The 19772-nt window shown below is 36.2% G+C and overlaps 1 protein-coding gene across 1 annotated transcript; it reads left to right on the top strand.

The window, feature by feature from the left end:
* Nucleotides 1–14628: 14628 nt before the first annotated feature.
* LOC137745440 (probable purple acid phosphatase 20) lies at nt 14629–18421 on the top strand. The gene is made up of 5 exons (XM_068485403.1): nt 14629–14904; nt 15620–15914; nt 16672–17246; nt 17949–18037; nt 18146–18421. The coding sequence occupies exons 1-5, from the start codon at nt 14740–14742 to the stop codon at nt 18327–18329; spliced, it is 1308 nt and encodes a 435-aa protein (XP_068341504.1). The 5' UTR covers nt 14629–14739; the 3' UTR covers nt 18330–18421.
* Nucleotides 18422–19772: the final 1351 nt, after the last annotated feature.

The following is a 19772-nucleotide window of genomic DNA, read 5'->3' as shown; positions in this document are numbered from 1 at the left end:
AGGCCAAAGCATCTCCACCCCTAAAAAAAATAACCTAGTCCATTTTATTAAAATATTGTTTTTTATTATAAAATAATAATTTTAATTTTAAATTTCTAACTTCTTCTTCCCTTCTTCTTCTTCTCTCTGGACTCCCTTCTTCTTCTTCTTCTTCTTCTTCCCACTTTCTTCCCTGATTTTCCAACTGTGCGGTCAAGCACAGTTTTTCAGCGGATGAGGGCTTAAAGTTGGTGATGGCGTTGCGGCCACGAAAGCGCTGTGCAGCAACATCGTAGGCCCTGGCGGCCTCGTCCTTTTCGTTGAAGGTACCTAGCCAGATGCACTGGTGCTTCTCGTAAATCTGGGCACCCCAGCGTCCGTTGGGCTACGGGACCACGCCTTTTTACTTGGAGGAATGGAGCTTCAGGGACTCGGCCTCGACGCCGCCAGTGCCGCCGTTGCTGCTGAGCTCAGGGTCGAGAATCATGCTGCTGGCGCCGCTGCCCTTCTTCTTCTTCTCTCGGGACTCCCTACTTCTTCTTCTCTCGGGACTCCCTGCTTTTTCTTCTTCTCTCTGGACTCCCTGCTTCTTCGTCGTCTCCTCACCGGAGCTCGCCAAGGAGGTGCTCCACACCCAGGGAGTCGAATTCTGGTCGAGGGAGGCGTGACGGTATCACCTGGCGTCATGTAGGCCGGGTAAGGGCTCAGCACATTTTGAGCCGGCCTAGAGACCAGCTTGGGCTGGGTGCCAGCCTATCTGCTCGGCTAAAGTGGATTGGCTGGGTGCCTGGCCAATAATTTCGCTGGGTGCCGGCTTAAAGGTTCCCCGGTGGAAATGCTCTAAGCCTTGAGATATTAGTTTCGTTTGGTCTCTAAGATTGGATGAACATAGATAATATACTATATTCGAGGTATTATTGAAAGTAGATGTTAATGATTTCTCATTTGAAGAAGATTACAAGGAATTTATACATGAAAAAAAATTATCAATTTATACTTGAAAAAAAAATTATCCCTTCTATCACCATTTTAATGGGAGGGGATTGCATCAGATAAGTTCTTAATATCAATAAGTTCTACCTTCAATTTGGGCAATATTTTCAATTTTCTATAACGTTACGATCAATTCTAACTATCTATAACAAATGAGACCAATAGAGGCGTAGGCGTACACAGGTGGCATAAAGTTGCTTTTTTAATCTACTTATACTTTATGATAATAACATTGTGTATTAGAAAGTTGAGATTCTATTGATCACATGTAAGGCTTCTTAATTTGTCGACGTGGGTTTACATTTCAACATGCTCTCCCACATACATATATTGATTTAGGTAGAAGTACGTGGGCCGTTAGACTAAGATGTAGTTAGTTAACTTTGCTTTGATATCATCAAAAAAGTTAAGAATTCGCCCTAACTAATTAAATCAATTGATAAAAAAATAAAAAATAAAAAAAAACCAACTTCTCAAAAAAATGTATAAATTCTCTTAATTTCCCAATGTATAATTTTACAATCTTCGTAAAGTCCCTTATAAAACAATTTATATCCAAAAACCTCCTTGTAAGTTGTAACCCCCTTGATTATACATTCAATAAAGTATGTCCTAAACCCTATATGTTGTACTTTCCTCAAACATGTTTTCTAAAACCCTTACGCGTAGTCAATATAATAAAATATGATGTAGGTCGGTAGAGAGTTCCATGCATTTGGAACTTGGCGAAAGAGATATGAGATAGACCCCAAGATATGATGGGATGAGATAGCAAGCTAGACTCATACTTTTGCATCTTTATATTGATATTCTTGAGAAAATGCAATTGCATATTTTAGTAGACCGCACAAGGTTAATTGTTTCTGTATCCAATTGTTTGCCCGTGTTCGTTCACGTGTTTGTCTTTTTAATCTAACTATGTAAGGAATGTTAGGTTAATACTCATTAGATAGTGTTATTTACATACCTTTTTTTTAACTTTCACGTACTCTTATTTTTTAACTTTTTCAATTCATTAAATCTAATGGGTTGAAAATTAAAAGAATTGTGTAAGAGGTAAAAATGACTGTTTGGATATAACCACCTATCCTTTTCAAGATAGCCTTGAAGGTTATGCCTAACAAATTAAGACAGCTGCACCCTCAAATAATATCACAGTAACAAGGTTCTTTCGTTCTCGGAAGACTAATTTCTGATAACTCGATTCTTGCTTCAGGAATCAGAAGTGTTCAATTACTTGTTCAAAAGAAGAATTCGCCCTCCCAAGGGTACTGGTGCGTTGGAATCACATTTTCGTCACTCTACTTGGTGTTGTGATTTGCCGGAATATGCTTAGATTTGAGCACAGCGCCTCCTTGGTGGCGTTGCTTTGGTTTGGGTTTGCAAATCTGGCGGTTGCTCTGTCTGGGCTGCTCTTGTTGGTGGTTGCATTTTTCAGATCTGGAATTTCTGCCTCATGCGGTTCATCTTTGCATCTCTACTGGACTTATGGATTTGGCGGACCCGGATGGTGTTTGGGGTTTCTGCCGTCTTGTGCCTCGGCACGACTGTGATCCTTGCCTGAGGGTTCTTTCCCCCCACCGGATGGTGTCGTTTTGTGGTTCCCTTCTCAGATTAGTTTTTTTTTTTTTTTTTTTTTTTTTTTTTTAATCCTAGTTTAGTTTAATTTTAATTTAGTTTAGTTTTGAGTTAGTTTAGTCTAACTCTATTGTCTCGCCTAGCGAGTGTTGTGGGCGCACTACAATGATGGTTGTACTTGGTTTTCGTTTTGAGTTTTATATTATGTGGTCTCGTCCACTAACGATGACTTTATGTGGTCTCGCTCTCGTGATGACTTTATGTGGCCGGGCGATTCGGCGGTGACTGTTTGCATTCACCTATACAAATTTGTTATATATCATTTTTGTGACAGGTTTGTATAGGTGTAACGTGAAGTTCTCGTACATGTGGTAGATGTCTAGAGTTTACTATTATTGTCTCTTTTGCGCAAATTCACCTCTAGATCTATTTCTTGGTCACTGGAGGATTGTATCTAATTGACACCTATGTATTGCTCTCGAACGATTAATGAAATACCAAATATCGTTGCTTGTCAAAAAAAAAAAAAAAAAAAAAACGCAGAAACCCTAATCCTACGTCATGTTGCTTTGTTTAAGCAACAAGCCCAAAAAAAGCAGCAGTTGTTGCTTGGTTCATGTTGTCTTCAATCCTCTACTCTGACTGAGCAGGCCGAATCGATCCCATCTCCTACAACCAATTGTTTACCGCTCCAATGATACATAAGTTCATCACGGGTACCACTGAAACTAGGCCTTCCGTTGCTTCGGTTGTTGTTTAGTCTGATAGCTCCAATTCTAATATTGAAGTGTAGCTGATCAACACAATTATGAACTATCAGCACCTCTAATTGAGATGTACATAGCCGGACGAAAGCAGATGGGAAATCTTCGTGTCTCGAGTAAGGCTCCAGCCGAAGACAATCTCAAGTACGATGATTGGTACTCCGAGGACTAGAAAGTCAAAAACTGATTTCTACTCTCCATGAAGCCAGAACTAATGAAGTGATATATTCGATTATCAACTGCAATTGACATTTGAAAAGCCTTGAAGACAGCTTTCTTTAATGAAAAGAATGAAGTGCGAGTTTATACCTTGAGCTAGAAGGCGTCTCACTTCCAATACAATGGGAAGCATGTGTCCACCTACTTTGGTGAACTCAATGAAAATTTTCAGGAGTTAGATCACTACAGTAAGGTATCCATGAGTTGTGAAAAAGATACTAATATTTCTTAGGAATCACAAGAGTGGCAAGGAGTTATGAAAAAGATACTTTGATCAAACTTTGAATACCATTAAGGTTTTAGTCAAATAGTGTTGGGAACTAGGGACTGCATCCAAAGTATCATTTAATTTTATTTTCTTTATTGTCCGGAATTGTATTACCTTGTATTATATAAATATCACCTCTTTATGAAATCCAATTTGACTGTAAGATTTTAAACATATGAAAAGATCACATTGCTCATCAAGAAGAATCTAAACATTTGTAGAAGCCGAGCCAATTTGTGGTGAGTCATCAGACTCGTCACTAGGTTTAGTTAGAGTGCTGGGGATTTTGGCGGTCCCAACCTTTTGAAAAATGAGCGTTATTTGTCCTTTGTTTTGTTGATTTCTCGATCGAAGACTTGGGCGTGTAAAAGAGATGCATGTGTTTTTATTCACATCGAACTCAATTAACAAATTACTTCATCTCGAGCATAATTAATGCATGGATACAAGTAATATGCATATACCAGGAATCTACTTTTGAGAAGAAAATTTTAGAGTTTGGAATGTTAAAGGGATCAACATTGCCCAAACCCATATTTCTTCTTTCATTTTAGGGATTTTTTTTGAAATATCATATGAACTTATGTACTTTTACTAATTTGTCATATGAACTAAAATTTTAAGCAATTTGTCATACCAATTTTTCGAAATCATTAATTTGTCATCTAACCCTAACTTCATTAAGTTTTCCATCTAAAATAAATCAAGTGCTTTGCACATAACTTGTGTTCATGGTTATTTAAGACATTTTAACATAAGAATATTGTTCAGCTTTACCATAGACTAACCTTAGAATTATTTTTGTCGAAGACAATTTACTAAAAGGGGAGTGAGATGTTGAAATATCCAAAATAACTTTAAACATAAGTCACGTGTGAGGCACATGACTATTTTGAATGGAAAATCTAACGGAGTTAGTGTAAGATGACAAATTGATAATTCCAGAAAATTGGAATGAAAAATTACATAAAATTTTAGTTCATATAACAAATTAAAATATATAAGTTTATATGACATTTCAAAAATATTCCTTTCTTTTTATTTATTTATTTTGATCGAACTAAAAACCCCATATCACTTCTCTTATTCGTTACGTCGTCTTTGATAAATTTGCCGTCATCAGTTGATTGGCTCTGGCCACATTGCTTGTTTCCCTTTAAAAACTCTTTTCATGATTGAATAAAGAATGCATAGTGCACTTACATTGATGTTACTTAAGATATAATTTATGTGATTATTAATTTTTTATATGTTGCGATTAAGATAAATTTTTTATATGTTGCATAGTGCAATTTGGAAATGCTCATTGATTTCGCATCCCTCAGAGTGTAGTTCATAGATCAATTTCTGGATTTCTTCGACCTGAGAGACAACAGATTTTGAATCCACCATTGTATATTTGAGAAACTTACCGATAACAAATTTCTTTGAACCGGCATCATCAATCTTATACTTTGTTCTCCAGGGATTTCCACAACTCCTTCGCTGTCTTGCACAAAGAATAAATGTCGTAGAGATTGTCATCCAAACTATTCAGAATATAATTCTTGCAACAAAACTCAGAATGATTCCAAGCTTCAATTGCCATGACAGTCTCTTTCGTCATTGGATTCTCATTAGACTTTGGAGCTTCTTGTTTGACAACATGAGCGAGATTCATGGTTGTCAGGAAAAACAACATCTTCTGTTGCCCTTTCTTGAAGTCCAGGCCTTTGAACTTCTCAGGCTTTTCAGAGAATTTTGGCACAGCGCCATTCACAGTCACAGATTGTTGATCCATTTTCTGTTTCAAGATTGTTGGATATATGTCAATCTGTGATAAAATTATATATGCTAATAAATAATAAATATTGAACAAAGTATGAACAATGTAAACAGAAAAATTGAAGATCGAGGTTTGTGTACCGCAATGTCCTTGAAACAGAAATTTCTTCCCTACTCAGTGCTTGTAGTTCTACGGACGTCTGCTTCACCAGGATTCAACGATTTAAGTCAGGAATTCCAGCACTGGAAAAATTGACTTCTGGCGAATTTTTGTGTGGTTCTCTCAGAAAGGATGTTTATGATTGTAGAAGAAGAATGTTGATTTTCTGTATTCTAAATGCCATGCAGATGGATGTATATATAATGGGATTATGCATGTTCGCAACAGGTATGAGAATGAGGTGTGATTGTTGGGAGACATCTCTTCAGAGGGGTGCTTTGCTTTGCGTTTTTTCTGAACTATTCAGACTTCATCTGAAATGATGAGTCTGTGGGTAATAATAAAAAATAATTAATTAATTAAATTCAAAATTAATTAAAAATAATTAATTAAATATGAAAATAATTAATTAAATAATTTAATTATTAAAGTCCGAGCCCAAGAGCCCCAAGGCTGAAGGTCCATCTTTTGATAATTACACCCCAAAGCCTAACCCCAAGGGTGAGCCAAATTTTAGTCTCCAAGCCTATCACTCAAATCACTTTCTATAAGAGACAAAGCCTTATAAAGTGAGGAATCCTTTTGAGAATGGCCAATGTGGGACAATGAAATTTCTACTCAAAATTTCCAACAATTAGTAATACCTAGCTAATGCCTTGCATGTTGTTTACAAATCCTATAAGCCATTAGCTATCCTCTAACAGTCCCACGACCTTTGTTGTAACTGGTTCTTGAGTTTAGAGTTTAATGGCTTCACATGGTCAGCTATATTCTCTCATGAATTAGTTTAAGAAAGCAGACTTGAAGAAGATTATAATATCTAAAGTCCGGAATAAGGCTTGCTCAATTATATGATCACTACATAGTTAATTAACAAGTCTTAATTCCGTGTTAATTTATTTTGAACTCGATCATGCACACCACACGCAATTAATTGTGAAGATGAACATCCTAAAGCGTAATACGTTGATCTTAGGTTTTAATTAATAATTAACAGACTTATATGCATGATATAGATATCTCTCTGGGGAAAGTCGTACGTATCAACTTCAATAAAAACTCACCTCTCATGTGGCTGATTCACTACGCTACGTTCATCAAATGGAAGCTGGGTTTGGGTATATAATCACAGAATCCATGTATATCAGCAGATCAATTCTCAAAAAACAAAAAAAAAACTTTGGTTCTTTAATTAGCTGATGTGATGCGGATCATTCTCAAAAGTGCCCCGCGTTTTAGACTTGTAGCTTCTCTAAGCTTTGAGATCAGTATCGTTTGGTCTCTAAGATTAGATGAAAATGGATAATATACTATATGTTTGATGTATATATTGAAGGTAGATGTGAATGATTTCTCATTTTAAGAAGATTATGAGGGAATTAGACATGAAGATACTTATCCTTTCTGTTACCATTTTAATAAGGTGGGATTGCATCAGATAAGTTCTCTTAATATCAGTAAGTTCTACCTTCAAGTTGGGCACAATATTTTTAGTTTTCTATAACGTTATGATTAATTTTAGCTAGCTATACCAAATGGATTTTTTAGCTAGCTATACCAAATGATACACTAGAGGCGTACATAGGAGGTGCAAAGTTGGTTTTATAATTGACTTATATTTTATGATAATAATATTATGTTTTATAAGAAACTTGAGGTTCTATCGACATGTAAGGTTTCTTAATTTCTCAATCTCTGTTTTACATTCTCAACACGAAGAAAGTTTTTAGTGTGTCGGAAACACGGTCTGGTATACCAAGTGTTATAATACAATTGATTGAATTTTTTATATATTTCCAACTAATAATATTATTACATTCGATGTATTCTCAGCATACTGAAAAATCTATCGTCAACACCCCTCCCCTCACGCACATATTCAGTTAGGTGGAAGCACGTCAGCTGTTAGACTAACTTGTAGCTAGTTTACTTGAATGTGGTATCATAAAAAAAGTTGAGAATCACGCTAGCTAAAGCATGTAAAGTCCATCAAAAAAACAATTTATATCTAAAAACCTGTTTGCAAGTTGTAATCTCCTTGGGAATTGGTTGTTGGCACGAAATAAGTGGGACAAATTAATGTAACAGAGAAAATCTTACATTCAGTAAAGTATGTCCTAAACCCTATATGTTGTAGTTTCCTCAAACGTGTTTCCTAAATCCTAACGCGTGGTCAATATTATAAAATATGATGTAGGTCGGTAGGGAGTTCCATGCATTTGGAACTTGGCGAAAGAGACATCAGATAAGACTCCAAGATATGATGGGATGAGATAGGTACTTAATACTTTTGCATCTTTCTATTAGACTTTCTTGAGAAAATAAAATTGCATATTTTGGTAGATTGTAGAAAGTTAATTCTTTCACTATCTAATTGTTGTTCTCGTTCACGTGTTTGTCTCTTTAACCTAACATGTACGTTAAGGTATGTTAGGTTATGCAATATTTTTTGGGCAATGCTATCTACATATTTTTTTTTTTTTACCTCTTACATATTTTTGTTAATTTTTGTTTATTGATTTTCTTTCATTTGAGCCGACATACAAAAATTTAGATGATTGTGTGAAAAGTAAAAATGAAGTGTGGATAGCACCACTCTATCCTTTTTAAGATAATCTCGAAGGTGCTGGCTAACATATTGAAACCGTTGCTCCCTCAAATTATATCACAGCAACAAGGTGCGTTTGTTCCTTGAAGACTAATTTCTGAATACTTGATTTTGCTTCGAAAGTGGCCAATTACCTGCTCAAAAGAAGAATGGGAAAGAAATGCTTCACTACCAAAAAATACTATTTACCTGACGAATCAAATTTCGTCGGTCAAAATAACAATAGGTTAATTTGCTGCTTTGCTAACTTGATAGGTGACTTGCCAGCAACAAATTTCCTTCATGCCGTGCACTTACATTTTATTTCCAAGCAAGCACTCAATCCATTTTGAAAAGTAGTAACGGAACTTGTTAACTGTAATTATTTAACAGATCATAATATTTTGTATTAAGAAACATAAAGGCATATACTTCAGTAGATACTATGTCAAAATTTCTTCAATGACAGCAAGTTTGTAGATTGGACCAGATCACCGAGAAAGAGCAATTTTTTAGTGTACTGGAATACCATCACATGGTATGATTATTCTAACCAAATTATAGCGCATACATTTTATATTATAATCTTGAAGTGGTACTTATGACCCAAATGCCGTTCACTGATCATACCATAATACGTAGAATGAAAACTCCATGTAGCAGTGTTTCAAGTACACCCAGATATAGCTACCTCAAAATGTTTTCCGCCTCTCTTTGTACGGATTGATGTGAAACGCCTTCAAAGCTAAAATTTAATTATATTTTTGTATGTTATATAATGTAAACTGTTAATCTGAAATATTTATCGAGTCAATTTTCATTTGAATGAATGGTCCAAAACAATAGTAAGATTTTAAATATATGGAGGGATAACGATACTCATCGAGAAGACTTTAAAGATTTGTAGAAGCCGAGCCGATTGGTGGGGACTGGGGAGTCCTTATACTAGAGGTTTAGTTAGAGTTGTGGATTTGGACCGTCCCAACGTTCCGAAAATTGAGTGTTCTTTGTCCCTTGTTTTGTTGATTTCTCAATCGAAGACTTAGGTGCGTGAAAGAGATATACAAGTGTTTGTTAGTCTGTTGATTTTAAAAATTACAGAGCTTACATGGTGCGTAGATCGAATAACTATGAGCTAACTACATCCTTATAGTTAGTGCGGGGGTGCCACCTTGCGACCGAGCTCGGCCGGGCGAATAGAATAGATGTGATAGTGGTATCAAACGCGCTTCTGACTTTGCACTTGAGTGACTATGATCGAGGAAGTTATAACTCTTGGCCTAAGGTTTTAGAACCTAAAGACAAGATTGCTTAATTAATTGCAAAGTTCAGGATCTTCTACATTGGGTTTAGTTGTTTCAACTATATTCGTGAGAATATAAGTGCTCCAAATCGATATCAAGTTGTACGAGCAAAGATATTCAAAGGAAATGAGTGTCTTTATGGTGAACGTGATTCGACCTTCTGAATTCCGAACTATGGAGTGCACCTGGGAATAATCGATCATTTAACACCTCACTTCGTCAGAGGCTAGTGAGTGACCTATTTAGACAAAAGAATTGAAAACTCTTTGTCGGCAAAGATTTTAATAAATAAACAACAAATCAGAAGCAGTGTTGTAAATCCAAACTGAAGATACTCTAAATTGCATGATTATGTAGCTTCAGTGCTATTTACTTCTCAAAATTGAAGATATTGTCGTTGTTAACACAATACTTTTTACTTATCAAAACTGAAGATGTGTTAACGAGAGGGTTAGGATGATTAGTATTTTTCTCAAGGTTATGAGAAGGGTTTCACATAGTGCGAGGATTTTCACGTAGAGCGTTTTGAGTTGTTTTTTGAGTTGAATGGGCTTCTCACATTGCAGAACCACTTCTATTTATAGAGTGGATTTTCATGATAATCATGTTTGTCGAGGTAGAGTCCTGATAGGACTAGCCTATTTGGCATTCCTCTATTTATCCCTTCAATCCCTTCTTTAGCTGAAACTCGATCTCTAATTAGTCTCAGCCTCTTCGACTTGAACTAGGATTCTGAACCTAGTCCCTTTACACATTTAATAATCCTCGTAATGATTTGAATTTTATAAGAACTCATCCCGATCCTCAGCAATCCTAATTCAACTAGGACTCGACTGAGCTGCGCCTGGGGACCTCCTAGCAATCCTACTTTCATTCGGACTTGGTCGAATTAAGGCTCTTCTGGTCTGGGAGCCAGCTAGCCTGAGGAATAACTATTGGTCTGAGAATCGTGGTCTTTTAACTCAGTTTATCTCTTCTTAGCCCAAATTCTGTATTTCAAGCCCAAACAAGATCACATGGAAATCAATTAAACAAATTACTTCATCTCGAGCATAATGCATGGATACAAGTATCTACGTACTTTTGAGTAGAAGAATTTAGCGTTTGGAATATTAATGGGGTAACATCGCCCAAACCCATATTTCTTCTCCTTTTGTTTATTTCTTTTGGTCGAACTAAAAGACCCATATTTCTTCTACCACTCATGGTGGACTATCAGTTTGAACGTCTTTTATGGCAAATTTGCCGTCATCAGTTGATTGGCTCTGGCCATATTGTTTAACAAGTTTTTGTTTACTTTCAATATGTATTCTTTGAATACTTGATCAGTGTTTCAATTTTCTCAAAAGTAATACTTAATTCTACACGAAAACTTTTGTTTTGTTTCATTTTAATTTTCATATTTCGTTTGATTGGAAAGATCTGCCATTTCAATCAGCCAGCTGTCGTAAACCAGAATGCATATTTATAACATGAGGGAGATAACAATTCTTTTCATGATTGAATAAAAAATGCGTAGTGCAGTTACATGGTTGTTTCTTAATAAATAATTTACGTGGTTGTTTAATTTTATAGGTAGCGATTAACTAGTATATAAGGACATGTCCATGCATGTGATTAACCACAACGTAGAAATGACTAGCTGTAAACATTATTATTGTTTTTGTTAAATGCTTTATTGTTCATGAACAACCATTCCTATACACAAGTTCAGATCAGCAAACGATGTGGATGTATCAAAGGTACAATGCTCACATTAGAAAATGATCAACTCGCGTTTAATGGCTTCACATGGTCAGCTATATATATTCTCTCATGAATCAGTTTATGAAAGCAAACTTGAAGAAAATTATAATATCTAAATTCCGGACTAAGGCTTGATCAATTATATGAATTTCATAGTTAATTAACAAGTCTTATTTCCGTGTTAAATTATTTTGAACTGGATCATGCACACCACACGCAATTAATTGTGAAGATGAATATCCTAAAGCATATACGTTAATCCTAGGTTTTAACTAATAATTAACGGACTTAATTATATGTATGATATAGATATATGTGTGGGGAAAGTCGTACGTATCAACTGCAATGAAAACTCCACCGGCCGCCAGCTACCAACAGTTTTTTTATTTTTCTATAAAATTATGATCAATACTAACTAGCTATACCAAATGAGACCAATAGAGATGTACATAGGAGGCGCAAAGTGGTTTTTTTTATCTAATATTTTATGATAATAACATGATGTTTTATTAGAAAGTTGAGGGTTCTATCTACATGTAAGACTTCTTAATTTCTCGATGTGAATTTTTACATTTTTAATACGCCCCCTCACATATTGAGTTAGGTGATAGCATGGGGCCGTTAGACTAAAATGTGGCTAGTTAACCTGGTTGTGATATAAGACAGTTGGGGATTCACCCTACCTAATTAAACCAATTGCCTTGCAATTGGGTGATTCCATCCCCCTATCCCAACAAAAACAGCTCCACCCCACCCAAATCAGTAAGGCTATTCGGCGGGCCCACCACCCCCTCCCCCCCCCCCCCGGGCGGCGGCGCGACTCAGCAATTGGCCCATTCTTCCCCGCCTCTGCGCTTGAGGTGATATGACGTAACATGACAAAATAAAAATTTGCAGGTAAGGTTGCAGCAGCAGGAGACGGTGATCGAGGGAGGAGGTGGCACAGATAGGGCCTCGTTTGTTGGGGAGGCCTTCTTGGTGGCTATGTCTCCCATGATTTCTGGGTTTCGAGATGGAGAGAGAGAGAGGGAGTGGGACAGACGGATTGAAATACGAACGGACATAGAAAGGAAGAAAAAGAGGGAGAGGGGAGGGAGAGATTGAGACGGACGGAGAAAACAAGGGAGGGGAGGGAGAGACAGAGGAAGAAAAAGATGGAGAGATGAAGAAGGACGGAGGAAACGAGGCTGCAATAGACAAAAATAAAGATTGACAAAATAAAATAGAAGACAAAAGAAAAAGGAAAATTAAAAATAAATAAAATCATTTTTTATTTATTTTTCAAAAAATCATTTTTTAATACTAATTAGCCGGGCATTTCATTTAATGGGGAGGGTGGAGAATCTGGAGATCCACTCATTCAATTACTATTTATTAATAGCATCTTTAAAGGAAATGTCAAAATTCTAAGTGGAATACTATTGTGCATATTTGACATCAAAATTTTCTCCAACCGAAGTATTATCTGCAGATTGAATTTGAAAACTTAGTGATGTCAATTTTATTTTGAATTCATTTGAATGGTTGGTACCTTATTCTACTAGCATTTGAACCACTAAAAAAAAATTTCAACATTTTTTTAATAATTACAACCACTTAAAGTTCTGTCTAAATAATAAAATAACATTTGACAGTTCGGTTGGAGAAGTACAAAATTTGACATAAGACTTCAGATTGTCACATCAACCATCAATTGTAATTTGACTCCTATAATTTGATATCTCATGAGAGAGTATCTAAGACAATAATTGTCAATTGCCCAATTGGCTTGACAATTATTGCCTTAGTGAGGTGGAATTGCTCTTAATTTCCTAATGTGTAATCCACACTCTCTGTAAAGTCCCTTATAAAAACAATTTAAGAAAGGATAATGTTAAGAAGACTCTTTCAAAAATGAGATTCTCAATGGGTTATTCGGCACTCTTTTATAATATTGCCACATGAATTGTGTCAAAAAAATAAAGTGCGGGAAAGTCCATAAAAATCTCACATTTGAAAGAATCCTTTTAACATTTCTCAAACAATTTATGTCCAAAAACCTCTTTGTAAGTTGTAAGGCCCTTGAGAATTGGTTATTGGCACGAAGCTAAGAGGGACAAATATTAGAGAAAAATCAATCTTACATTTAATAAACTAATGTCCTAAGCGAAAAATAAAAATAAAAATGTAACGTCCTAAACCCATGTTGTAGTTTCCTCAAACATGTTTCTTAAATCCTAACGCGTAGTCAATATAATAAAATATGATGGAGGTCGGTAGGGAGTTCCATGCATTTGAAATTTGGCGAAAGAGATATGAGAGATTTCAAAGCGCGATATTCGTCTTAAGTGAATTTATAATTCTCAATCACAATAAGCATTAACCAATTTCAAGATAGCAATTTAACAAAAATGGCATCCAATTACTTGATCTGCTTTTGTAATTCTCATCAGCATAGATTGTGTTGCTTCTGTAATCAAAATACAAAAAGGAAAATATCAAAAATCTCCTTAAGTATTTATAATATATATAACAAGATTGAACAAAAATCTCCATAAGTATCTCACCCATTTTTTGTTTTTTTTTTGTTATCGGATTGTACAAATCAAATGAAAATAAGTAACAAGATTGAATAAAAATAAGGAGAAAACAGTGTGTCTTTTATCATTTCCCAAATATTTTATGATCATAGAAGTTAATTTATTTTTCCATTTTTTAATTCAAATACCCTTTAAAGCATTATATCATTTTAAGCATCAACGAATATATTTTGTACTTTCTATTATAAATAAATTGAAATACGTTCTTCAACTTTTGATCTTATTGATGTGGGATTGGAAACTAGAGGCGGAATGCATCAAAAACCCTAATCCATTGGAGATCGAAAGTGATGAATCTCCACGGTTCCAACTTGCCAAATGTGACATACATGGGGTCTGATACGACAAGCAAGAAACATCCTGTCACTGCCAAGCTGAAAAGGCAATGAAGCCGTGGACGTAATGCACCTCCCAAAACAAACACTAATTAAAGTCAACAATCACCAAATCCGTGACGAAATTTGCAGCCAAAATGCCAAACACTTTCATACTCTTAAATATGAAAAACCCATCAAATGATTCGAATTTGCTTACCATATGTTATGCCTTTGGATGTACCTTTTGGACACGTGTCGATCTGGATGCAGTCCCACGTGTCACATACTAACCGCGAGGTATTGTCCATTAACGTTAAATCCAGGGGCAGGGTGTCATAAACGTTTTTTGATAAATAGGGTTTAATTATCTAATTGACAACTCCGTTTTTTCATACGAGGAAGAGGAAAGAAGCAGACATTTGCTTTCTTGATAATTTTCTGGTGACATTAGAGGTTGAGGAGTAGTCCTTAAACGTTAAACATGGCGATCAAACGCCGGCCGGGACTGGTTCTCGCTGTTTTTACGTTAATGGGCTTGGCCTTCCCGGTGTCGTTTGGTGCATTTGTTCAAGGGTACAATCGTCCACCGGCTCGCAAGGACCTCTATATCCCTGCGGATGATCCTGGTTCTGCTTCTCCACAACAGGTACTGTTGAATTATTCTTTTTTTATGAACTGATACAAGTTTTTTTTTTTTCTTTTTCTCTGCCCAGAATTTAATTTAATTTAATTTTTTTTTAATGGAATGAGAAGTTTTCTTTGTTGGGGTAATTTGAAAGCAAAATTGTAGGCTTGGATGGTGGTGAATTAGGCCAAGATGGATTACCAGAATGAAGAAATCTGTTTAATTTCTTACTCACCAACCACAAGAAATGCGAGTGATTAACTAAAATCTCGTGAATTCCTAGATTATTTTTTATGTTGAACAGATGTTTATAAATTAATTATAGAGAGTCTCTTAGTCAAATGAATGGGAACAGACACCTGCGACGCTAGAGGCCAAATGTTAAGTATAAACTAAACCTTATTGCAGTTGCCGACTCGTTGATATCTGTATTCTGTAGATCTATTTGATGTACCGTTGGTGTTTATACGTTGTATAATGAACAATATCTTCATTTATAGAATACCAAAAAAAAAAAGACTAAAACCCAAATTGCACCAATAAGGCCAGGCAACATAACAAATTGATGCATTGTCTCCTGAATTGTGTTGTTATTTCTACGTAGAGTAAAATTCGTGCAACTCCCAAAGTAAATACTAAATAAAAAAATTGAGATTTAAAATATCATGCTCTTATTAGATGGTCCATATTTAGATTAACCCTGGCTAATATATTTGCTAGTTATGTGCACATGCAGGTGCATATTTCTGTAGTCGGTGAGGACAAAATGAGGGTGACATGGATCACCGACAGCCCTAGTCCGGCAACAGTGGTATATGGAACATCTACAGGTGTCTATGAAAGCTCTGCAACTGGAAATACAAATTCCTACACGTATCTTATGTACACATCTGGGGATATTCACGACGTCGTTATCGGTCCGTTGAAACCCAACACGACGTACTTCTACCGCTGTGGATCCTCTGATTCGGATCCTGAGTTCAGTTTTAAAACCCCGCCTGCTGCATTCCCTATCACATTTGCAATCGTAGGTATGTGTAAATATGTAGCATATGTATTGCTTAATTAAATTTACCATTTATTTCATATACATACACACATACATACATACATACATACATATATATTCATTTCATATATTAATGCTCTTAAATTTTTTTTTTTACCAATTAACCATATTTAATAAATTAATGCCCTAAATATTCATTTCATATATTGATGTTCTTCAAAATTTTACCAATTAACCATTTTTTAATAAATTAATTGTTTATAACTATACAGAAAATTTAGTGCTAAATTTTTTTGAATTTGGATTATTGATTCGCTTAAATTTTGCTTGAATGTCCGTCAAACATTTGTGAACATAAGTATGGTAAGATCCTGAGTATGTACATGGAATGGAATTAATCAGTTCAAAGGATGTACATGTCATGTGGTACATTGTATGTAGACTAGTTTAATTGATTAGCACAACTCTTGGTCTAATGATAGTTGTGTCCATTATGTTGGAGATTTCATGTTCGACTCATGCGTGCATACGCTAATGTTACCTTTTTGCAGTGGAGTCTGTATCTAGTTGTAGGCTTGTAGCTAACCCATTCTTATGTCATAGCTAATCACCCCATTAAAAATTATTCGTAAATATCCCATTGTTTGTCACAAACAAAAATGATTACTAGGAATTTGTCCAGTGATATTGCATTTGCAATATTAAAAGAGTCTCGAGTTCGAATTTTATTTCCCGTTAATAAATAAATGAAATTAACTACCTACGTATATGCTTGGCAGGTGATCTTGGACAAACTGAATGGACCTCCTCAACCCTCGAAAACATAGACAAAGTAAACCACGACATGTTCTTACTACCAGGTGACTTATCCTATGCAGACGTCATCCAAAATAAATGGGACTCATTTGGCCGTCTGGTGCAGCCACTGGCAAGCAAACGGCCTTGGATGGTTACACAAGGCAATCACGAGATCGAAAAGATCCCAATCGTCCACGCTCATGCCTTCACCGCATACAATGCACGGTGGCACATGCCATACGAAGAGAGCGGATCGGACTCAAACCTCTACTACTCATTCAATGTAGCCGGAGTTCATGTGATCATGTTGGGGTCGTACACTGATTTTGATCCTAGTTCGGCACAGTACCAGTGGTTGCAAGCCGATTTGGGAAAGGTTGACAGGGGGAGGACGCCGTGGATCGTCGTGCTTATCCATGCTCCTTGGTACAATTCTAATAAAGCTCATCAGGGTGAGTCTGAATCTGTTGACATGAAGGAGGCCATGGAAGATTTGCTCTATCAAGCTTGTGTTGATGTGGTTTATGCAGGGCACGTACATGCCTACGAGCGTTTTGTAAGTTCACCTTCACTTAATGTGCGAATAATGTTAGAGTGATCACATTTTGCACTATCTAATAAAGTAGTTAATGAATAGAGCACAACACAGTAATAAACACGTAATTAATCATGTATTTTCTCGCATAAGTAATGTTAAGGCAACCACATTGACGAATTCATTAGTTGATCATACTATATATGTAGCAAGTGATGTTGAAGCACTAAATAGTTGATAAGTTAATATGAGGATAATGTCACTTAGTACTATGGTCTAGTGGTTTCCTCTTCACTGGTAAGTGAGAGATCTTAGGTTCGATTCTTGCCAAAGGCGATTTTGTTTTTTTTTTTTTTGAAGGAAAGTACAATATTCATTAAAGAGAAGAACACTTACAAGGCAAGAGGATAGTGTGGCCTCAATAAAAACCTTACCGGGAACCACATTATTGCTAGCTCATTGTGAGGCTTAGCCCACTCTCTCACCCTTTTAGTATACATAGTATCGTTTGTTCAACAAAAAAAAAAATATGAGGGTAATAACTCGTTTTGAACCTACTGCATAATTTAATCTCATTATTGAACCGTGCATTTTTTAGGTATGCATTCAAATAATATCATTCTTACAAAAGTCACCTAAATTCGAAATTGATTAGGATTGCTTTTAATTATTTGGTTTGGTTGAATATATCATTAATGGTTTTATTTTACTTTGTTGTCTTAGACTCGCGTTTACAAGGATCAATCCAATAATTGTGGTCCAGTGCATATTACCATTGGAGATGGTGGCAACCGTGAAGGCCTTGCTAGCAAGTAATTAAGTTGGCTTAATTAATTGCAGCTCTTTCTATCGATTCCTTAAATATTTCATGCATTTTATTTATTGCAAACTCACTCACTTTTTCATTTTTAATATTCCAGGTACTTGAATCCGCAACCCAAAATATCGGTTTTCAGGGAGGCAAGCTTTGGGCACGGGCAATTGGTTGTAGTGAATGCAACCCATGCACGGTGGACATGGCATCGGAATGAAGATAGTGAGACAATAGCAAGTGACTCCATTTGGCTCACAAACCTCTCGTCTGATCCTGCCTGCAAGAAGTAAACTTGTAGTTGTTATACATAAGAAAATCCATGTATTGTATGTGTTACTTCTAACCCTAATAATCTAATGGGAAAATGGAAATTATTAGTTGACGGTCTCTATTATTCTTTCCTTTTGTGCGATCTCAGCTTTTATTTTTTATTATTTTTTTATACAATCGAGAGGGGGAAAATGAAGATTCTAAATATATGAGTGTGTGCTCTGAATCACTGAGGGTGCATTTGTTTGGCCTCATTAAATGAGACTGGACTGGATTGGACTACAGTTCCATGTTTGATAGGTGCTGGGATTAAGTTAAGTGGGACCAAAGGGGACTAGTGTGGACTAGAGGCCTCCTTAAAGGTTCTTAGTGAGGCCCTCCCCAAACCATGGGACTTGCTAAGACCGACTTCTTCTTCCTACCTGTGAGCCCCTCTGTGAGTTCTGGGCTTCTTAATTTTGGATTTCGATGGGATTTAATTAAGATATGCAAACTATCCCTAGCAAGTTGCTTCGCTTCACCATGATCATCATCCTCTAAAATCTCGAATCTCATATTTCCCACCACCAACATCAACCACAAAAAAATCCCTCATCTCATATTTCCCACCACCAACCATCACCCGCAAAAAATCCTCAATCTCATATTTCCTGCCGCCACCACCGCCATGGACAAGCCATTCGAGAAGCTCCAGAACCTCAAGTCGCTGAATTCTCTGCTGCTCAAGGAAACCAAGGACCGCCAGCAGCAGGTGGAGTCGTTGGTGCAAGGCAAGGCAGATTTGGAGTCCAAGCTGAGTTGGTTCCACCATGGAGATTGAGCCGCTTGTGAGCGAGTTGAGTGAGTAGAGCAAGGAAAATGTTGGGTTAGAGTTGGAGAAAAGTGTTTGTGGTGTTTTTGTTCTGACCTAGATGGAGCAAATGATGTGAGATAAAGTTTGAGATTGAGAGGGCGATGAGTAGAGAAATGGTGAAATTGTGAAGTTAATGAGGGAAGTAGAGCAGCTTGCTGGTGGACTCAAGATCGAGAAGGGAAGCTGAGAGAGAGATTATGTGAAGAAATTAATAATAAATTAATTTCGATAATAAACTACAGTATTATTTTCATTATCATACTTGTTAATTCGACACTACACCAAACGCTTCACTAAGTTAGGCCAGCTTAGTCTAGTCTAAGCCAGTCCACCTTAGTCCCTGAAGCTAATCCAATACGAGACAGTCCGGTGCAACAAACGCCCCTTAAAGTTACAAATTCATTGTTGTTGCTTTTATTTTTAGTTTGTGAATCATGTTTTGCTGCGTTCCACAAAATGACTTATAAATCACTATGTATACTAAATGTTAGTAAGTTCATTTGATATTCATCTCCAAATCCAAAAGGTGACAGCTAAATTAAAAAGTATGATGTTATTCCCACCTCAATGTCTTATCTTCCCACCCACCTTTTAATAAATTTTTTAATTA

Source organism: Pyrus communis, chromosome 9 (genome assembly GCF_963583255.1).
Source record: "Pyrus communis chromosome 9, drPyrComm1.1, whole genome shotgun sequence".
Lineage (NCBI taxonomy): Eukaryota > Viridiplantae > Streptophyta > Magnoliopsida > Rosales > Rosaceae > Pyrus > Pyrus communis.
Note: the sequence above shows the minus strand (reverse complement) of the source record. Positions and strands in the feature narration are given on the sequence as shown.